This window comes from Eublepharis macularius, chromosome 17 (assembly GCF_028583425.1).
Source record: "Eublepharis macularius isolate TG4126 chromosome 17, MPM_Emac_v1.0, whole genome shotgun sequence".
NCBI classification, from domain to species: Eukaryota; Metazoa; Chordata; class Lepidosauria; order Squamata; family Eublepharidae; genus Eublepharis; species Eublepharis macularius.
The window spans coordinates 32,972,544-32,991,845 of NC_072806.1; the positions used below are offsets into that span (position 1 = coordinate 32,972,544).

Below are 19,302 nucleotides of genomic sequence, written 5' to 3' on the forward strand. Positions count from 1 at the left end.
CACAGGTCCAGACCGCCTGATGTGCACCTCTGTCTAGTAGGAGATTGCTTGAGGCAGTGAGTGAGATCCAGGTTGTTTTTTGAGTAAGAGTCTCTCTACACAAGATATCTCAGCACGTGTTTGTCCAGTAAGGCTGACTGCCATCTTGGGGTCAGGGAGCATTTTCCCCCAGGCCAGTTTGGCTAGGGATACTAACGGTGTTTTGCCATCTTCTGGGCATGGAGTAAGGGTCATTGGGTGTGTGCGTGTGGGACGGGGGAGGTATTTGTGAATTTCTTGCATTATGCATGGGGTTGGACTAGATGACCCTAGAGGTCCCTTTCGACTGTACGATTCTACTAGTGACCAAGCCCGTTTTGAAGAGGAGACATGGGGCAGTTGTGGAGTTTTCTACTAACTACCAAACTCATTTTGAAAAAAAAAAAGAGTTCTACAAACGGCTCCTGCTCTCCAATTTTGGCCCCAAAGAGGCCCAATTTGGTCTCAAATGGACCAAAATCAAGCTGCTGCAGAGTGCACTCCAGCGACCATCGCGCCACACTGGAGGCATTCCTGCATTCTGCAGTGGGCCAATTTCAGCCTGTTTGAGGTCAAATTGGGCTGCAGTGGAGCACAGGAATGCTGCTGGGGCGGTGCGATGGGCTCTAGAGTGCTCCTGCCCTCCACAGTGGGGCAATTTCGGCCCCAAATGGGCCTGATTTGGCCTCAAACGGGCTGAAATCAGCCTGCTGTGGAGCACAGGAGCACTCCACGGCCCACTGTACTGCCCCAGTCTGCTCAGGGCTGCTGCTGCGCTGAGATTTCCCACCCCAGGAGGCTGTCACAGTGATGGCGAAGGCTGACACAGTGATGTGGCCCTCCACCTCTACGCTGGGCCTTCCCACAGCTGTGCTGGGCCTTCCCAGGCCTCTAGATGCCCCAAAGAGGCTGCGGGAAGGTAAACCATGTTGCTACCAACTCAATTCTTATCCCTGCAGAGTGCGCCTGCATGGGGATAAAAGGTGAGTTGTTGGCAACATGGTTTGCCCTTTATGTCTTAGGAGGATTCTATGATTCTAAGTGTAGGGAGATGCAATGTTAGCTGGGAAGCGTAGTTTAAAAAGACAGAGCCAGCAGAGATCGCTCCTCAGAGGGTTTGTTAATTTCATCTTCACCTCCTCAAAGGCTCTGTCAATTTCACTTCTCCAGACTAAAACTATGTGGGATCGCAACCAGCGGGCCATAAGGAATGGAAATGGGCTGGACCTGCCTTCCAGAGCTGGGCTTGGATCTGGAGAGATTATATTGGGCTAAAGTTTCCTTTTTGGCATTTCACAGCCCCTTCACACAGCTCCAGTGTATAGCAAAGTCTTTGCCTTGCCACTGGCTCTGTCTTTTTAAACTACCCTTCCCAGCTACCATTGCATGTCCCGACACGTGTTCTTCATGTGTCAGATGTCTCGTGTCGAGAGACTCTAAGAGAAAGGGGCATCTTCGCCTAGTGGAGACTTGGGGCCGTTGTGGGGGTTTTCAACAAATTGAGGATGAGATCAGAGGAATGGGGTGGTGGTGGCGGCTGGCAGGCCCGTTCCTTCACACCATTCTGCGCCTGCCCTCCCTCATCTTGTAGGCTGTTGCTTTGCAGGTTTCTTGGGAGTTTGGCATCATTCTTTAGAACCACAAGTCAGGAAAAAAAATTCCATCGTGCAATGGATCAGATGCCAATTCAGACATCTCGTTTCCTTGCCAGCGACATGCCAGGCTCAAGTGTATTGTCTGGCAGTCTGCATTCTCTTCCTACGGGGCCATCTGCTGCACCTCAAATGCGAAATGCCTTTCCCTTGTGTATTGCGGCAAACAAACCATCAGCGTTGTCTGACTGTGTGGGGAGGAACAGGCCAACAGGGCCTTGAAGGTCAGCACGTTCTGACCCCCGTCTTTCCATCGTTGCCACATTCATGAGAAGTTTTGTGAACCAGTGTTGGGGCATCTCTCACACTTTTTCTCCTTCCAAATGGACCCTCTCCAGAATGTATCTCGGTAAGCGGCACAAGCTCCTCTTGCAGAGTGTGTGGTAAAGATACCATTTGGGAAAATGACAAAAGACCTCAACAAAAAAATAAACCCTCTACATGTAGATCATTGTCAGGCATGCCACCAGGTGTTTTGGCGACCCCACGAGGAGGGACACCAAGGCTACAACTTTCCCGCTATGGATGTCCAGCAGCTAGCATTTGTAGGTGCACTGCCTCTGAACATGGCGGTCACAGTTAAGGTCATTGATAATAGCCATTGATAGATCTCACTTCCATGCATTTGTCTAATTCCCTCATAAAGCTAAGATAGTGGCCATTGCTGCACCCTTTAGCAGTGAGTTCCATAAGTTAGTTATATATTACACAAGGCAGTTGTTGTTGAATTGTAATGTAATTAAAATGCATTAGACACTCAGATGTCTTGTACTTTCTGCAGAGATGTGGAAAGCTTCCATGCCTCTGAGCAATCAAGAGTTAGAACCTTATCAGTTACAAATAAAGCACTTTATCTGCATGGGAGTTCATGGATCTACGTTTCTGGACGTTATCTTGTGCGTAAGCTGTACCAGTTCTTAGGCACACCTGCTAGGATTTCAGTCACTTGATCTGTGTCCAGAGGAACACTAGAAATGTAAATACTTTCTTGAACCTTGTCCAATTGGGTACAAGCACATACCCTGCTTTCCTATAGCAAATATTCTTGTCGACTTTCCATTACTCAAGGCAAGTGATTATAAATAATAACAATATCTTAGTAAACGGGCTGCCCCCCATTCTTAAAAGCAGGCAACCCACTGACAAAGTAGTGGCCTCTAACTACTCATGGCACTTCCCGGTAATGCAGAAAAATACGAGTTTATGAGAAAAAAGAAAAAGAGAGAGAACTCCAAAAGAACAGTCGGATTGAGTACTGAGGGTACAGTATGTTGAGACCCTCTGAGAGTCAATTAAGGGGAAAAACAGGTGTACAAGAACCCCAGGCTTGCTAACTTTGGCTTGGAAAATTCCTGAAGATTTGAAGGCTGTACCTGGGAAGGGGGCCCTGACGTTGATAGCCCAGGTGAGCCTGATCTCGTCACATCTCAGAAGCTAAGCAGAGTTGGCCTTGGTTAGTACCTGGATCTCCAATGAAGAGCAAGGCTGCAGAGGCAGGTAATGGAAAACTGAATATTCTGCCCTCCCTGAATATTGTCCCTGGATATTTGGATATCCAATACAATAAAGTTGTGAAAACTTACTAAACACAATGTATTGCCGAAGGCTTTCACGGCCGGAGAACGATGGTTGTTGTGGGTTTTCCGGGCTGTATTGCCGTGGTCTTGGCCAAGACCATAGCAATACAGCCCGGAAAACCCACAACAACCATTACTAAACACAATTTCTAACAGGATATTTAAACCAACAGTAAAGATTATAACAAAATAGCAAAAATGTTTGTATTGTGAATTATTTAGAATGATATATAAATTCCTATCACAGAAACAACTCCCTTATATAGAGTTATTGCTTTCGAATAATTTTAAACATACAACCAACCCTGAGAACGATACAGATATCGGGCAATGGCATCTCTAGTGTCTTGTAAAAAGGGGAGAAATATTATGGGAAACTACAACAGCATCCCCTACGCCAAGAAAAGCAAAGACTTCTTTGTTTGGTTTGGTTTGTGTTCTCATTGAATTGTTTTATACAGGGCTTTTTTCTGGGAAAAGAGGTGGTAGAACTCAGTGGGTTGCCCTGGTAGAAAATGGTCACATGGCTGGTGGCCCCGCCCCCTGATCTCCAGACAGAGGGGAGTTTAGATCTAACTCCCCTCTGTCTGAATCTAAACTCCCCTCTGTCTGGAGATCAGGGGGCGGGGCCACCAGCCATGTGACCATTTTCAAGAGGTGCTGGAACTCCGTTCCACTGTGTTCCCGCTGAAAAAAAGCCCTGGCAAAAGATATAGATGTAAGAACATACAAAGAGCCCTGCTGGATCAGTCCATCTAGTTTAGCCTCCTGTTTCAGTTACTATGGAACAACAGGGCTTTGAGGTCAAGGCCGCCTCCTGATGTTGCCTCCTGGCATTGGAGTTCAGACGGTCGCTGCCTCTAGTTGCAGAGGTTCCCTTTAGTCACCGTGGCTAGTAGACACAGAGTTCCTCTACATGAGACGCCTTGGCGTGTGTTCATCAAGTGTAGGGAGAAGCAATGTTAGCCGGGAAGCATAGTTTTAAAAGACAGAGCAGGTGGAGATCGCTCCTCAGAGGGTTTATTAATCCCCCATTAATCTGTCTAAAGCCCTTTTAAATGGCCATCACTATATCCCCCGGCAGTGAATTCCACATTTTAATCACTTATCGAATAAAGGAATATTTTCTTTAATCTGTCTTGAATCTACTACCCATCAACTTCATTGCATGCCTTCTAGTTCTAGTATTTTGGGAGATGGAGAAAAAGTTATCTCTGTCTGCTATCTCTTTCCATGTAGATGGGTATAGTCATACACTGAAATTTAATTAAGGGATTTTGATTAAATTCTTTTAAATTGATTAAATATCTTTCTAAAAGGCTTCCCCCACATTAATTGGGCAGATTTTTTAAAACATGTGGTTACTTTCAACAAGAACTTTTTGCCTTCAGAACTTTGATGGGTAGAGTATACATTTTAAAAATTAAACAAATATATTCACAGACGATAATTGGTTAAGGTCAGGCTGCAAAGAGAAAGCTAGCACCACAAGAGAAAACTTCTAGCCTCTTTCTGCTTGCTGGGTTATTTTTCTATTTTTTATTATTCTAGGGAAGGATTCCATAATCCGATCCTCGATGCATAGTCTTAAAGGATCCCACACATTGTCCCCCCCTTAGCATTGTACCCCATTGTTCTCCTGCATGTGTGAACCAGACTGTACCTGTTTTGAAACACACGAGCACTGTTTAAAGATCTCTTTTAGAGGTACTTTTTTTCACACACAAAATTTGCAGATTTCATGACTCAGCCAAAACGCATAGCAATGGATTGACTAGGATTTCTTTAGTTGAGTGACCTAGACCTTAGTACACAAGATGACGAGATATGTAACTTTGTAAAGAATAGGGGCAGTTTGGGATCATGGTAGTCCACCCACGAACAGGCTCTAGGAACTGCCTAGTGTGCCAGAGGGTGGGGGGCAGGGCTCATTTTGAGGGGGAACGCACAGGAACGCAGTTCCGGCATTTCCCCAAAGAGGTCAAATGTCAGGTGGCCCCGCCCAACTGACTCTCGGCCATTTTGGGCCTGTTTCGGCCTGGATTGGAGCCCAAACAGCCCGAATCGGGCCTCTGACAGGTGGTGGATCACTCTCCCGCTCAGCAGTGGCCCAATCCTGACCATTTTGGGCCCCTTTTCGGCCATTTTCAGCCCCTTTTTGCCATTTTGGGCTCAATTCTGGCCTTGAATGGCCAGGATTGGGTCCAAAACAGCCAAGATAGGTGATGTCAAGGGGTGTGGCATATGCAAATCAGTTATGCTAATGACACACTTTCGATGATGTCAAGGGCGTGGCATATGCTAATGAGTTATGCTAATGAGTTCCTCCCGCTCTTTTTCTACGAAATGACCCCTGGTGGGGGGTATCAGGGAGACCAAAGGAGACTTGCCCCAAGTGGCATCCCCAACCTGCCTTTCCCTGCCCTGTCACCACAAAGGAGGGTGCCCACTTGGAAAGACCCCGTGGCTTGGAACACACTCTGCGGATTGCAGCACACTTGGCCCAGCCCTGATTGTAACATTAAACCTGCCTAGTGGCAAACTGCGCCAAGTGCCGCTCCCCCACAGGTGCTGGTAGCCCAGAGGCAAGCCTAAACATGTCATGTCACCATCTTTGCTAAATAGTAAAGAGTCCAGTCGCACCGTTTAGATTAATCAACTTTATTGTAGCATAAGCTTTCGAGAACCACAGCTCTCTGATGGTTGCATCTGACAAAAAGAGCCGTGGTTCTCGAAAGCTTATGCTACAATAAAGTTGTGTCTGACGAAGAGAGCTGTGGTTCTCAAAAGCTTATGCTACAATAAAGTTGTGTCTGACGAAGAGAGCTGTGGTTCTCGAAAGCTTATGCTCCAATAAAGTTGCATCTGATGAAGAGAGCTGTGGTTCTCGAAAGCTTATGCTCCAATAAAGTTGCATCTGACGAAGACAGCGATGGTTCTCGAAATCCTATGCTACAATAAAGTTGCATCTGACGAAGAGAGCTGTGGTTCTCGAAAGCTTATGCTACAATAAAGTTGCATCGGATGAAGAGAGCAGTGGTTCTTGAAAGCTTATGCTCCAATAAAGTTGGTTCGTCTTAAAGGTGCTACCGGACTCTTTGCTGTTTTTCAACTGCCGACTAACAGGGCTAACTCCTCTGCATCTTTGCTAAGGCTCAGATCTGAGCTGAATGACCTCCGTGGCGCTCCCAGCACCATCAGGCCAGTGGGCTCAGTTTACTCTCGGCTGCCAGTGGCCTTCCAGGAACTTCCCCCGTAATTTAAAGAGCCAGCCCCTCCCTGCTTAAGCAGGCCTGTGGGCAACAGAGGCAGTTTCCCTTGTTTTGAGATGCCTTCCATCTCATCCCCTCTGGATCCATTTGGAGCTGCAGCTGCCAAAAATAAGTCCTGTTGGGATCTGCTGTCCTCCTGACGGAAGCAGTCTGTGCCAGCTGGAGCCTGTGGGCTGGCACGGTGCCGACTTCCCTGTATCGCTTGATGGATGACACCTCAAAGGGGGCCAATTACTGTAACTACCAGCTTGGTGGCTCAAGCTTTTCTCTGTTTGAGCAGCACCTCATAAGTCAACAGGCTGCCAATCCTCTCCTGGATCACATTTGCCACAGAGAAAACACTGAGCAGGGGAATGAGAGGAGATTGAGCACTGCAGGCGATGGCTGTGCAAGCGGTGCGTGCATGTGCGTGCGCACAATTTCCCCCATCGGTTTTCCTGCTAAGGAATTTCCTGATTTGTGAGTTTTGATACCACGATTTACAAGGTCACCCCTGTTTTTTCCCATAACTGGAGACCTGCCATTTTATTTCTCAGTTAGGGCAAAGCAATTTCAGGATGAAGCAAGGGGGAAATTTTCAGCAAGGTTTAAAAAAAAAAATCTGGATGCACCGGGTATTAAATAGCAAATGCAAGCGTGACCAAATAGTGTGTAGAACTTTGGGGGTTTGCATTTTTAGACTTCGTAAATAACAACCAGAGTCATCAAAAGAGTCCTGTGGTTTCTTAAAGAGGAACAAACCAGAATCCTGCTTCATTAGATGTGTAAAATGTTATCAGCGCACCCTACCCTGTTTTATTGTTTTGAAACAAAGGGATTTGTGCTTTTGGCATGCATACAAAGGAGGTAGCATGCTGGCCAGAAACAAAAGTAAAAATACATGTTTTGAAACACAAGAAAATGAGGGGCGACTGATACCCCCTCCTTCCTGCACCTCTCCACTTAACACTTTCTCCTCTCGTCTTTACCAGCGAATGGTGATTATTTTGCTTTGAATACTTCAGGGAGAAGGTCTAGGTAGATTTGCCTCAAAGAGAAGCTTGCCTGCTCACTCCCAATCACTTTTAAAAATAGAATTACAAAGAAATGACGTTTTGGGTCCTAATTTAGAAATCAGTTTTGAACATTAAAAAAAAACAACCAACAACCAGAAACCAAGTTGGGAAGATAAATGCCCCCCTTGCTTGTCTAAGCTTAGCAGCTGGGGATAGAGCTGGGTAGTGCAAGAGGAGTGTGTGTGGAATACAAGCTCTGTTCCAAGAAACTGGAAGCAGACGGTTTTCTCCATGGTGACCAAAATGAGGGCACGCAGCAAGCGGGAGAAGCTCTAAAGCGGCAGCGAGCAAAGGACCAACTGTTTTGGAGAGTCAGATGCTCAGGCACAGACTGGTTTGCGCGCACGTGCTCGTGCGGGCGCGCGCACACACACATACAAGACCTCCCAAAGTTTCAATGCAGCACTTGGGTCGTTAGAGTAATTATCTCTCTGCACAGAGATAAAGACTTGTGTTATTAAGTCCTGCGTCCCTAAGGAGAAATTCAACACTTTGAAAAGAGCTACCGCAAAGGGGTTCAGCGGTTGTGCAGGAGTGCAGATGGGATTTCCCATCACACTGGAAAGGGGGGGGGGGGTTATTACAGAGCTTGGAAAAGATGCCATGCTGAAAATGATGTTGAACACCTGGAATCCGGATGGGCGGTTATTCCCGGTGATGGTTTTTCGGTGTGAAAATCTTTGTGCATATCCAAGCTGGGTTGAGATATTTTGATGCTTGGCAGAGAATCCAAATGATACCTTCCTCCAAATGGAACATTTTTCATGAGCCTCAGAGTCAAATATTTTAATACATAATAACAACAACATTTGATTTATATCCCGCCCTTCAGGGCAACTTAACACCCACTCAGAGCGATTAACAAAGCATGTTATTATTATCTCCACAACAAACACCCTGTGAGGTGGGTGGGGCTGAGAGTGCTCTGAGAGAGCTGTGACTGGCCGAAGGTCACCCAGCTGGCTTCAAGGGGAGGAGTGGGGAATCAAACCTGGCTCTCCAGATTAGAGTCCTGCCGCTCTTAAGCACTACACTAAACTGGCTCTCCAGTTTGGTGTAGTGACTGATCATTCAAGCAGCAATTGGGAATATGACAGCCAAGGAAGTCCAGATTCTTTGGTCCAAGTACATGGCCTTTCTGGAAAGATCTATCCTGGCTGACCTCTCTCACCTCCCCAAATTCTGCCCTTTCCAAGTATTGCCTCCCAGGGCTTTTTTCTGGGAAAAGAGGTGGTGGAACGCAAGACTGCACAATGTCATCACTTTGGGTCAGCTGGAACAAGGGGGGAGTTTTTAAAAGTTTAAATCGCCCTTGGCAAAAATGGTCACATGGCCGGTGGCCCCGCCCCCTGATCTCCAGCAGAGGGGAGTTTAAGTTGTCCTCTGCACTGCTGGAGTGGCGCAGAAGGCAATCTAAACTCTCCTCTGTCTGGAGATCAGGGGGTGGAGCCACCGACCATGTGACCATTTTTAAGAGGTTCCGGAACTCCATTCCACCACGTTCCCGCTGAAAAAAAGCCCTGCTGCCTCCAAACCTTCAGCCTTCTCAAGATGAAGTTGACAATCCTATTCTGGATCAGCCTCCTGGAAGAGGTGAGAGGGCTCCTACCCTCCTGGATTTCCAGCAAGATTGCAAAACAGAGCTGTTCCAGAGAGCTTGTGGGGCTTCCTAAGGCCAGGTACAAGGGGAATGCCCTACCAGTTGGAGCAGAAGTTGCTCTTAGTCTTGTTTTTCTCATGTTGTTTCAATGTCTTATTTTTTTCTTAAACTGCTTTCTATTGTTTTCACATTGTCGTTATTGTCGGTATATACATATTTTAAATAAATAAGAATATCGTATTTTGGATTTTATATTATTCGAATGTCTGATGCTATCTAGAATAAAATGCGTGTATGTGTTATGTGCCATCAAGTCGTCTCAGACCTATGGTGACCCTATGAATGAAAGACCTCCAAAACGTCCTATCATTAACAGACTTTCTTAGATCCTGCAAACTGGACGATGTGGCTTCTTTCATTGTCAAGCCATCTCGTTTTAGGCCTTTCTCTTTTCCTACTGCCTTCTACTTTTCCTAGCATTATTGACTTTTCCAGAGAATCTTGTCTTCTCGTGATGTGACCAAAGTACAATAGCCTCAGTTTTGTCATTTTAGCTTCTAGGGAGAATTGAGGCTTGATTTGATCTAGTACCCACTTATTGGTCTTTTTGGCTGTCCATGGTATCTGCAAAACTCTCCTCTAGCACCACATTTCAAATGAATCCATTTTCTCCTGTCAACTTTCTTCACCATCCAACTTTCACATCCATACATGGCAATGGGGAATACCATAGTTTGGATTATCTTGATCTTGGTTCCTGGAATAAAATATACATTGTGTATATCAGATGTTCATATTACTATATTAATAGCGTATAGCAATATGAATACAATTGTAATATGGGATATTCTAGATTGTAGCCATATTGCAATATTCTAATAATATTGTACCATAATAGTAATGCAAACTGGGTCTCATTAGGAATCATGGGAGAGAGGAACAATTTGGAATTTCCCCCCCAAGTTGGTATGTTCAGGATTCTATTCTTTTTCAGAATGATTTCCCTCACTCCTCCCTTTTTTCTTTAACTGATGTTGTATATCGCGTTGTGGTTACAGTGTTGGACTAGGATCTGGGAGACCCTAGGATCCTTGAATTCGTTCTTCCATGGAAGATTGTTGGGTGACCTTGGATCAGTCCCACACCCTCAGCCTAACCTACCTCATAGGGTTGTGGCAAGGATAAAATCAAGGAGAGAATGATGTAAGCCATTTTGGGTCACCTTTGAGGAGAAAAGTGAAGTATAAATGAAGTAAACGAATAAATACACACATACATAAACTGCCTTCAACATTCTATGCCTCATGGAGCATGCTTTGGGTTGCCAGGTCCCTTCACTCTCCTAGTGGGAGGCTGGGACACTTGATCCTACCTCCCCTCCAACCTCCCCTCTTTCATGCCAGCATGCGCCCAGTGGGCATGATGATGTCACTTCCGGGAAGTGACATCATCATGCAGGAAGTGACATCATCATGAAGGTCGAAGGGCGGCCCAGGAGTGTGCCTATGCTCACCAAAGGGTTGAATCGCCCCCCTGTGGGGCCTGATTTGGCCTGAAATGGGTCTGCTGCGGGGCATGGGAGTGCACCACGCTACCCAGGGGTGCACAGTGCCGCCAGGGCAGGCGCCCTGGGGGGCACACCCCCGCTGGCCCAGTAAGTAGGGGTGGGGGTGGGAGGTGGGAGCAGGAGATCCCCCGCCCTGGGCAGGGGAATAGCAAGCCTAAGCATGCTTAATTCTCATTACTTTTTTCCATTTTTGTTTTATTTATAAAGTTATTTTTTTGTGCGTACCAGAGACACTTCCTGCCATGCCGGCATGTGGCCCCGTTGTCCTGCATTTGTGATGGATAAGCAACCAAAAAGGAGAGAGTCCCTTGCTATATGTCCCTATATGTCCCATTGGTACATATAGGAGAATTTGTAATGTTTGAAATGGTAGTAATATAATGTTATAAGTTCTTGCACTTACAGCACTTGCACTTGGTTAAAAATAAAAAAAAGGATATTTATTTGGGTCTCTTGGAACTAGTTGGGTTCTTCTGGTTGTTCTGCATTTGTGATGGTCACTATGCCATTTCATTTATTATCAATATTTATTTATTTTACGAAATTTATATCGTGCCTTTCTGCCCCCACAAGATCACAAGGTTGCTAACACATTAAAATATACATAATAAACCACATTTTAAAACTATTAAAACCAACCAAAAGGAACAACATTTCATTAAAACAATTAAAACCAGAGCTCAAATACCTAAAAATAAGAATTGAAACATAGGGCAGGAAGGAGAGATGACTAAGGGAACTACAAGTGAAACAACAAAGTCTTCATCTGGAAAACGGCAATAGAAAGGGACATAGGGTTGCCAGGTCCCCTTACCGTCCTGGCGGGAGGCTGGGGACCTGGCATTTACCTTTCTTATGGCCCCAGCATGTTTCACTCGCATGCGTGGCCCCACACCTGTGCGATGATGCCACTTCCAGGTGACGTCATTGTGTGGATGCAGAAGCACGCATGCGCTTCGCAAAGGCAGGGCCGGATTGAGGGGGCCAGGGGGGGTAGCCTGCCCCTGGCGCCGCCAAAGAGGGGGTGCCAGGCGCGGCTGCCAGCCACCGGGAGCGCGCCATGGCTTGCCGCGCAGGAGACTGAGCACACGGTTGGGAGGCCCTCGCCTGCCCCGCCGATGGGGCGGCTGGCTTGCCGCATGCGCAGAACCTTCCAGCCCTGCGCTCAGCCACCCGCACGGCAAGCCAGCCGCCCCAGCACATGCCTGCACCACCGCCATCAGCTCCACGGTGTACTGTGCACTGGGGCAGCCGGCTTGCTGCGTGGGCAGCACGGGGCAGGCGAACTGGGCCGAGGGCCTCCTAGCCCTCCACTCAGCCGCCCGCGTGGCAAGCCGGCCGCCCCAGTGTACAGTACACCGTGATGGTACGTCACTTCTGAAGTGACGTAATTGCGCCTGTGGGGGCGTACCCATGTGCACTTTGCCCGCACGCACCCCCTCTCCCCCAAGGTAAGTGCCAGGCCCCTATCCCCCCGCCCAGATGTTGAGGAGGCCTGGCAACCCTAGCAGGAGCACATGTGCTCTTTGCACGAGGCCTGATAATCATCCCAAAACATAGTGTTTGGAGCTGATTTGTTAAGAATTGGCCCTCACGTGATGGCGTCATTTCTAGTGGAAGGGAAGGGAAAGAGGGGGAGGAAAATGAGATGCCCCTTGCAAGTCCTTGTTGGTCCCCCACTTATGACGTACCAATAATCATAAACAGTAATAAATACAAAAAAGGATCACAACACCATATTACAAAACAGAATACCTGCAGCAACAGCACTGAAACCAATAATAAAAATAAAAACAGTAAATAAATAAATAACAAATATGTTTAATGGCATGTTATCTATATAATTTTAACTTATTATTTTAATTGTAAGCCACCTTGAGCACCACTCTAATGAGATGACATACAAACCTCTTAAATAAATAATAAAACAACACTGATACACATGAATATTAATAACATACGAATATACTAATTGCATAAGTAGTAATAAACACTAGACGTGCAGCCATCTTTCAAATGGAAGAAATTTTATCTTGTTTTTAATTTTGATTTTTAATAATCATTTTGTAAGCCACTCTGAACTATCTGAAAAGGTGAGGTATAAATGTTTTAAATAAATAAAATAAACATACTCGTAATGATAAATAAACAGCAACAAAGACTAAAATATACTAATATTTAATATATGAATGGATATAAATGGTTACAAACACAAATAAATAGTATACTAACAATATATACTATCAAACAATGTGTTGCTTTAAGTATGTGGCTCCTATGTGCTACCTATGCTCCGAGTATGCTCCAATATGATCCTACTGGGTACTTGCATGTTATCTAATGTCAGCCCTAGAATTTCTTACATTCTGTTTCAGCATTTCTTCAACTCTGTATTGGATTCCTGCCAATGCTATGTATTTATTTACCCATGGGCTTTCCCCTTCCCCACCCAAATTATTTTTATTTCAATTATTAACAAAACTGTTTACAATATGAAATACAACATGGGTAAATTGTTGAAAACTACATATCAGAAAAAGGTAAAACATGGAAAGACAAATTCAAGTTGAATGATCTGATATATTTTGGATTATAGATTCAGGATTGTTTGGTATATTTTATTGGGAGGATATAGATTTTCTTTAGAAACGTATTCAAAAAAGGGGAACCATTTTTCCATAAAATTTGTCGTTTGGGGGAAATTTTCAGCTTGATTGATTCCATCGTTGATTTTTTCAAATGAAAAATGGTCCCATATTTTAGAGCACCAACTGGTGATTGTCGTTACAGTATGTGATTTCCATTTTAGAGCAACTGAATTTTTTGCTGCCATTAAGAAGATATTGATGAGATCTTGTTGAATTGGTGGGATCTCCATACCCTAAGGCTTTGTTTATGGAAATGTCCTTCATAGTGGCTGTACTGCTCTCACACTGTGTAATCCACCGAGAAAGGCGGACTATAAATAAATAATAAATAAAATACAGAGGTTTTCCATTGCCTATGGCGACCCTACCACACGATTCTTCTCTGCACCCTCTCCCCCGGGCCACTAGATGTCGCCCTCTCAACGAGCTCCCTCCGTCCGGGCTCCTCGGCCGCGCTTCCCCCTCCCCTCCCCGTCCTTTGCTCTCTGGCGCCTCTAGCGGCAGAGGTCCGCCGCGGAGATTCTTCTTTCTCTTCTCCTCCTTTCCCGTCCAATCCCATCTCCTTCCTCCCTTCCTCCGCGCCACCCCAGTGGCCGAGCCGCCCAGGGCACGTGACGGGGCGCCGTCCAATCAGAGCTCTGGAAAGGAGGCGAGAAGAGGGTTGCCCTCCCGACGTTGCTCTGCTGTGGCCGCCATTAGAGAAGCGAGCGAGAGAAGAGAGGGAAAAAAATTAAAAGGCGGCCAAGGGAGGGAGGGGGCAAAGAAGGGGGGGCGCGCGCCTCCGTTGCCACAGCGACGAGATGGGGGAGACCCGCTGAGGAGACGAGAGGAGAGGCGCGGGGCCCGGCGGGGAACGGGAAAGGCCGCTCAGGATGCCGCGGCTGGGCAGCCGCCGCCAGAAGCACCGCTGAGGCAGCGAGCGAGGACGGAGGCGAGGCCGAAGGGACGCTTTTGTGAGGGGGGCTCCTCCGCTGAGGCCTCCCCCGCCGCCGTGGTGGTCGACGGCTCCCCGCTTCACCTGTCACCGCCTCTGAGGGGGCCCCGCACCGCCTGGCAGGAATAAAAGGGGGCGACGAGGAAGAGGAAGCTTCGAATTCTCCACCCCAAACTTGGGGAGACTCTTGGGACGGGAGAAGGCAGGGGAGCCGAACCTGCCGCCCCCCGACCTCACAGACAAGACGCGTCGTTTGAAGGAAGAAGGGAAAAGAAAGCCCCTTCCTTTCGCATTCCCCCCGAAGGGGTGGGGGAAGAAGAAGCTCCTGAAGTCTGCCTGCGAGATTTCGCCCACTTTTCATTGCTACCTTCAAAACCTCCCCAGAAGAAGCAGCAGCAGCTCCCGATTCCTGCCTGCAGGAGGATTATTATTATTAGGCTTTTCAATTGCTGCCTTCAGCCCCGCTTCTGAATAAGCTGCCATTAAAAACTTCCCTGTCAGAAGGTTGACGTTATATACACACATATATATATATAGGAAGGGGGGGGGCAAAAATAAGGAGTACCCCCGCCCCATCCTTGCAGGACGACCATCAACAAGGGGCTGGTCTTCAGTCGGAATACCAAAAGTGCTTGGAAGAGTTGTGATTTGGGGGGAGGGGGTTGGCTTGGGAAGCCTTTTTGCAGTCCTAGCAAGGTCTCGGCACTGCTGTTGAAAACAAGGTGCTGGAGGAAGGTTGTTTTTGGGGGGGGAGGGAGGGAGGGAAGGGTTTGCCCTTGAAGTTTAGTCCTTCTTGAAGTGGGGTGACTTCAAGAAGGGTGCCTTGTTTTATTTTTTTTCCTTCCCTCCTCCTTGGGCAGAAAAGCCATGCCTTAAGAGGTGATTCCCTCTTCCCCCCAGTTTTTATCACTCACCTGGCTTTGTACAAAAATAAACTCAGCCATCAGGAAAGAGAGACTACAGACTGACCTGATCTTCACTTCAGTGCTGGGAATTTTAAGGGAGGATTCTTGAAGAAAACTTGGAAGACCGCTCTATTTAAAGGAACTTTCCCCACCCCCACTCTCTCAGCAGGAATAAGAAGAAATTTGGGGAGGGTCTGACCACTTGAAGATTCGTTTCCCACTTTTCTGCTGGCTTCTGCAACCCAGCAAGGTTTTTTTTTTTAATGGCATAACATTTTAATTTATTTTGGAGAGAGAAAAAACAAACCATCTTTCATACCTTCCCCCTCCCCAAGCCACAGAAAGAAATCCCATAGACTCTTGAGGTCAACAGAGAAAAGACTTCTCACAGCCCCTTCTTCTCTTGCAGGCTCTTGGACTATTTGCTCCTTTAAATTTGGTGGGGGGGGTGTCTAGATGTGAGAAGAGTCCTCTGGATTTATTTCCCTCCCGTCTTTCAAGCACTGGATTATTTGGTCCCCCGTCTTTGGTTGCTACGAGTGCTGCAAATCTCTCTTTGTAATCCCTCTGGATTCAGCACCCAAATCTTGCTGTGTCTTCCCTGCTTACCCTGTGTCTGTGGATCGGATCCCCTTTCTTTTCACCAAGAGGTTGTGAAATTGATCTCTTTCTCTTTCTACCAAGATTTTCTTTCACTAAATCCTCTTCCTTCCCTGTATTATTTATTCCCTTCTCTTATTTATGTGTTGTACACCCTAAATACCTTTCTTTTTGTGTGACTTGTTTTTTCCCCAAAGGAGGAAAAAAAGGCTCTTTCCCTCTTGGTTGTGTCTCCCCTCCCAGTCTGTGGTGTGTGTGTCTCTCTCTGTCTGTCTCTTTTCTTTCTTGTCGGAGGCTGTGGGATAATGGCGTGTGGGTTGTGGCTGTGAGGATGAGTTCCTGCTTCGTGCCGAACGGGGCCAGCTTGGAGGATTGCCATTCCAATCTATTCTGTCTGGTAAGTGGCTACTTTTTTTTAGTGGTGGTGGGGAGATTGCTGGAGATAACCCAGCAAGTAAGGGAGAAGGGGGGTGGGAGTGAAGGGAGACGAGATGCCTAGGGGAGGGAAGAGGAAAGGAAGGAGGGGGGAGAGGAATGGAAGCAAAGCAGCCATTTTTAGCATTGCTTCTGCTGGAGGAGTCCTCTGGAGAAGGCCTTGCCAGGAATTGCCTAGCGTTCCTGCATACCCTTCTCTTCCTCCAAAGCTCTGCTCCTCTCCAGCTTTTCTTTTCTCCATAGTATTTTTACCCCTCCTCTCCCCCCCTCCTGTGGCTTTTCTTGATTCTCTCAACTTTCATTTTTTTTGTAAAGTGATTCTTGTGTTTTCATTTTATCTCAGTTCTGATTTTTCTCTTTTGCTCAAGTTATTTTCTTTACATTTCCTAGGCTAAGTTTGCATGACTCCTTTTTCTTTCTCTCTCCCCCTTCCCGAAAGTGGCACCCTTCTCAAATCAGAGGTAGAAGTATCTTCCCATTCCTTTAAAAAACTGCAGCGCTCTTTGTAATTTTGCCCAGAAAAGAGGGGATGTAAGTGCCCTCCCCTGCATAATAGCTTTGTTTATTTCATTGTTTTAAAATACATTTGAACCTAGATTCATTTTAGGATGTGGCTGAACTTCCAGGCAGGGGTGGATTTTTCTGACCTTTCCTGAGTTTCTTTCAGTGCCTAACTAGATTGTGTGGTGGTGTTAAATCTGGAAGGAAAATCTATGCCAAAGCTGCTGTGCTTCTGCATATCAGGGAGTAAAGAATCTCAGCAGCCCAATATATATCATAGGTTTGTAGGCTGAGCCCAAAAGCTGCTGCTCGGGGTTACCAGTACCTTTAAGGCATGCTCCCCCCCACTTCCCTTCCAGGAGCACCAACTGTTGCAAATTCTGCCTCTTGACAGAAGTAGCGGAAGTTTCCTAATTGGAATTACATACTCCAGGAAAGCTCTTTATTGTTTGCATATATGAAGGGGAAGGAGAAAGAGCGTACTCTCTCAGCAGTTGGAGGGGGTGAAGTTTGAACCCTTTGCCAGTTTCTGTGGCTTACTTTAGAACTGCCTTGTGCTCCCCCTTCCCTTGTGGAGGGGGGGGGCGGTCATTTTGTTGAAACTTGATCACTTTTAAAGGCATTATGTCTGGGAGAAAACTGGGTTAGCGAACAGAATAAATGTAATCCTTTTATTTAAGGTAATAATTGCAGCACAGAAGATATGCAGAAAATTGTTCTGGAGAAAAGGATTTACTTGATTATTTCAGATAAAGAAACTTAACCATAAGTGAACTGACAATCTTTTTTGAGCTCACAGGAGAAGATTCACAACAAAGTTTTGATAGTGAGGATTCCATGACAGAACTGCTTGAAGCTGTCTAGAAACATGTTTCAGGATTTCCCCCTGACATTCCTTTTCATTAAGAACAGGCATATTAATATTTTTGTAATTCATGTTCCTTTTACAAATTATTAGGTCCAGGTTTATTGCAGCTCTGTTCCCAAATAAAATGTACTAAGTATAAAATCACCTCGCTAAAGAGGAGGCACATGAAGGCTCTCTGCTTCTAGATTCTCTATAACTGGACTAAAAGCACCATAATTCTACCACCAGCCCACCATTTGTGGAAAGATTCTCACTGGTTCAGTGGAACAGAATTGTAACTCTTACTAGGCTTCATCAAATATTTGTGATAAAAACAACCTTATGTTTGTTCTCTAAACTGTGGGGTTTTTTTCATTGAAATGGGAGGAAAGGTTCCTGTAAAGTGATTACGAACCTCTGGATTCACTGAAAGCTGATACCCAGTTTGTTCAACTCTTGGTATTCTAATTGCTCTTACATTTTCCCTTCAGGCTGATTTAACAGGAATTAAATGGAAACGATATGTATGGCAAGGTCCAACATCTGCCCCAATTCTCTTCCCGGTGACGGAAGAAGACCCCATTCTAAGCAGCTACAGCCGTTGCTTGAAGGCAGACATCCTGAGTGTGTGGCGGCGAGATCAGAGACCTGGGCGCAGAGAGCTGTGGATATTCTGGTGGGGTGATGACCCCAGCTTCAGTGACCTGATCCACCATGACCTTACAGGTACGGTAGACGAGTAAACCTGGGGCATTTTGTATGGCAGTGTTATTCTTTGCACTTAACGTTTCTTTGCTTATTGCAAACTTGACTTGCTTGTCAGCTTGGTTTGAGAGAGATGCTCGTGATGGGAGTGCATCTAATTGCATTTGCTTGTGCTACCTTCTCCTTTCCGTCATGTTTCTCTCTTTTAAAATCAGTATTTATATTGTAAGTTCCATGGTGGCAAAGACCTGTATTTTGCTTCTGTTACTCTGCAGAGACCTTGTGTGTTAGGACTATAGAACAAGAACAAGATTTCCTACAATGGCTGTGCTGTTTATGGCAAGGAAAAAGCTGGGCTTCTGAGCTGATTGGGCAATGTGACATTTGTGGCGAAGGCCATGTGTGGGTGCCTGGCTGTGTGAAGTGGTGGGAGACAGCTTGTGGGATGGCCTTGAGTCTCTTTCTTAAGTTTATTCTAGTCTAAACGTATGCATATGGAAAAATCTAGTATGAGTATTGTGATTGTCAGGGCCAGAGATATGCAGCTCCAGGGGCATTTGAATCTGCCCCTATAACATTCAGTTGCTGTACATGTGGCAGTAATTTGTTGCTAAAATTAATATCCTTTTAAAAGTTAGTAATAGGTGGAAGTTTGCTTGGGAAATCTATGCTTTTTGTTTGTACCCAAAAATATACTTGGTGTGGAGAAATGGAGAATTATGCTAAATTAAAATCTATCATAGCATGCTTAAAGATGTACATTAAAAAGTAAAAGCAGCAATAAACTGATCAAAATAACAAAAACAGTAGCTAGTTGAAAGATCTAGAAATATTAGATATTCCGTAAAAGCAAGGGTCAAAACTGAAAGTTTAAAATTGTGTTTAAAAATAGCATCTTACAGAATACACACTGCATTGGGAACTAAAGGCACTTAGGGCAAGTGGTATAGTTACCTGGATCTGTGGTGGCTGGTTTGGCATTTCTA

At 45.9% G+C, this 19,302-nt stretch overlaps 1 protein-coding gene across 2 annotated transcripts in view; it reads left to right on the forward strand.

The window, feature by feature from the left end:
- The first annotated feature begins 15,807 nt into the window (after positions 1-15,807).
- MED13 (mediator complex subunit 13) overlaps positions 15,808-19,302 on the forward strand; it is a 132,002-nt gene continuing 128,507 nt past the window's right edge. Inside the window, exons 1-2 of one of the 2 annotated variants that reach the window (XM_055000966.1) lie at positions 15,808-16,225; positions 18,103-18,337. In XM_055000966.1, the coding sequence (XP_054856941.1) occupies positions 16,160-16,225; positions 18,103-18,337 (301 nt within the window). In that variant the 5' untranslated portion in view covers positions 15,808-16,159. The remainder of the gene's footprint in view (positions 16,226-18,102; positions 18,338-19,302) is intronic. The other variant, XM_055000965.1, reaches the window with a different exon arrangement.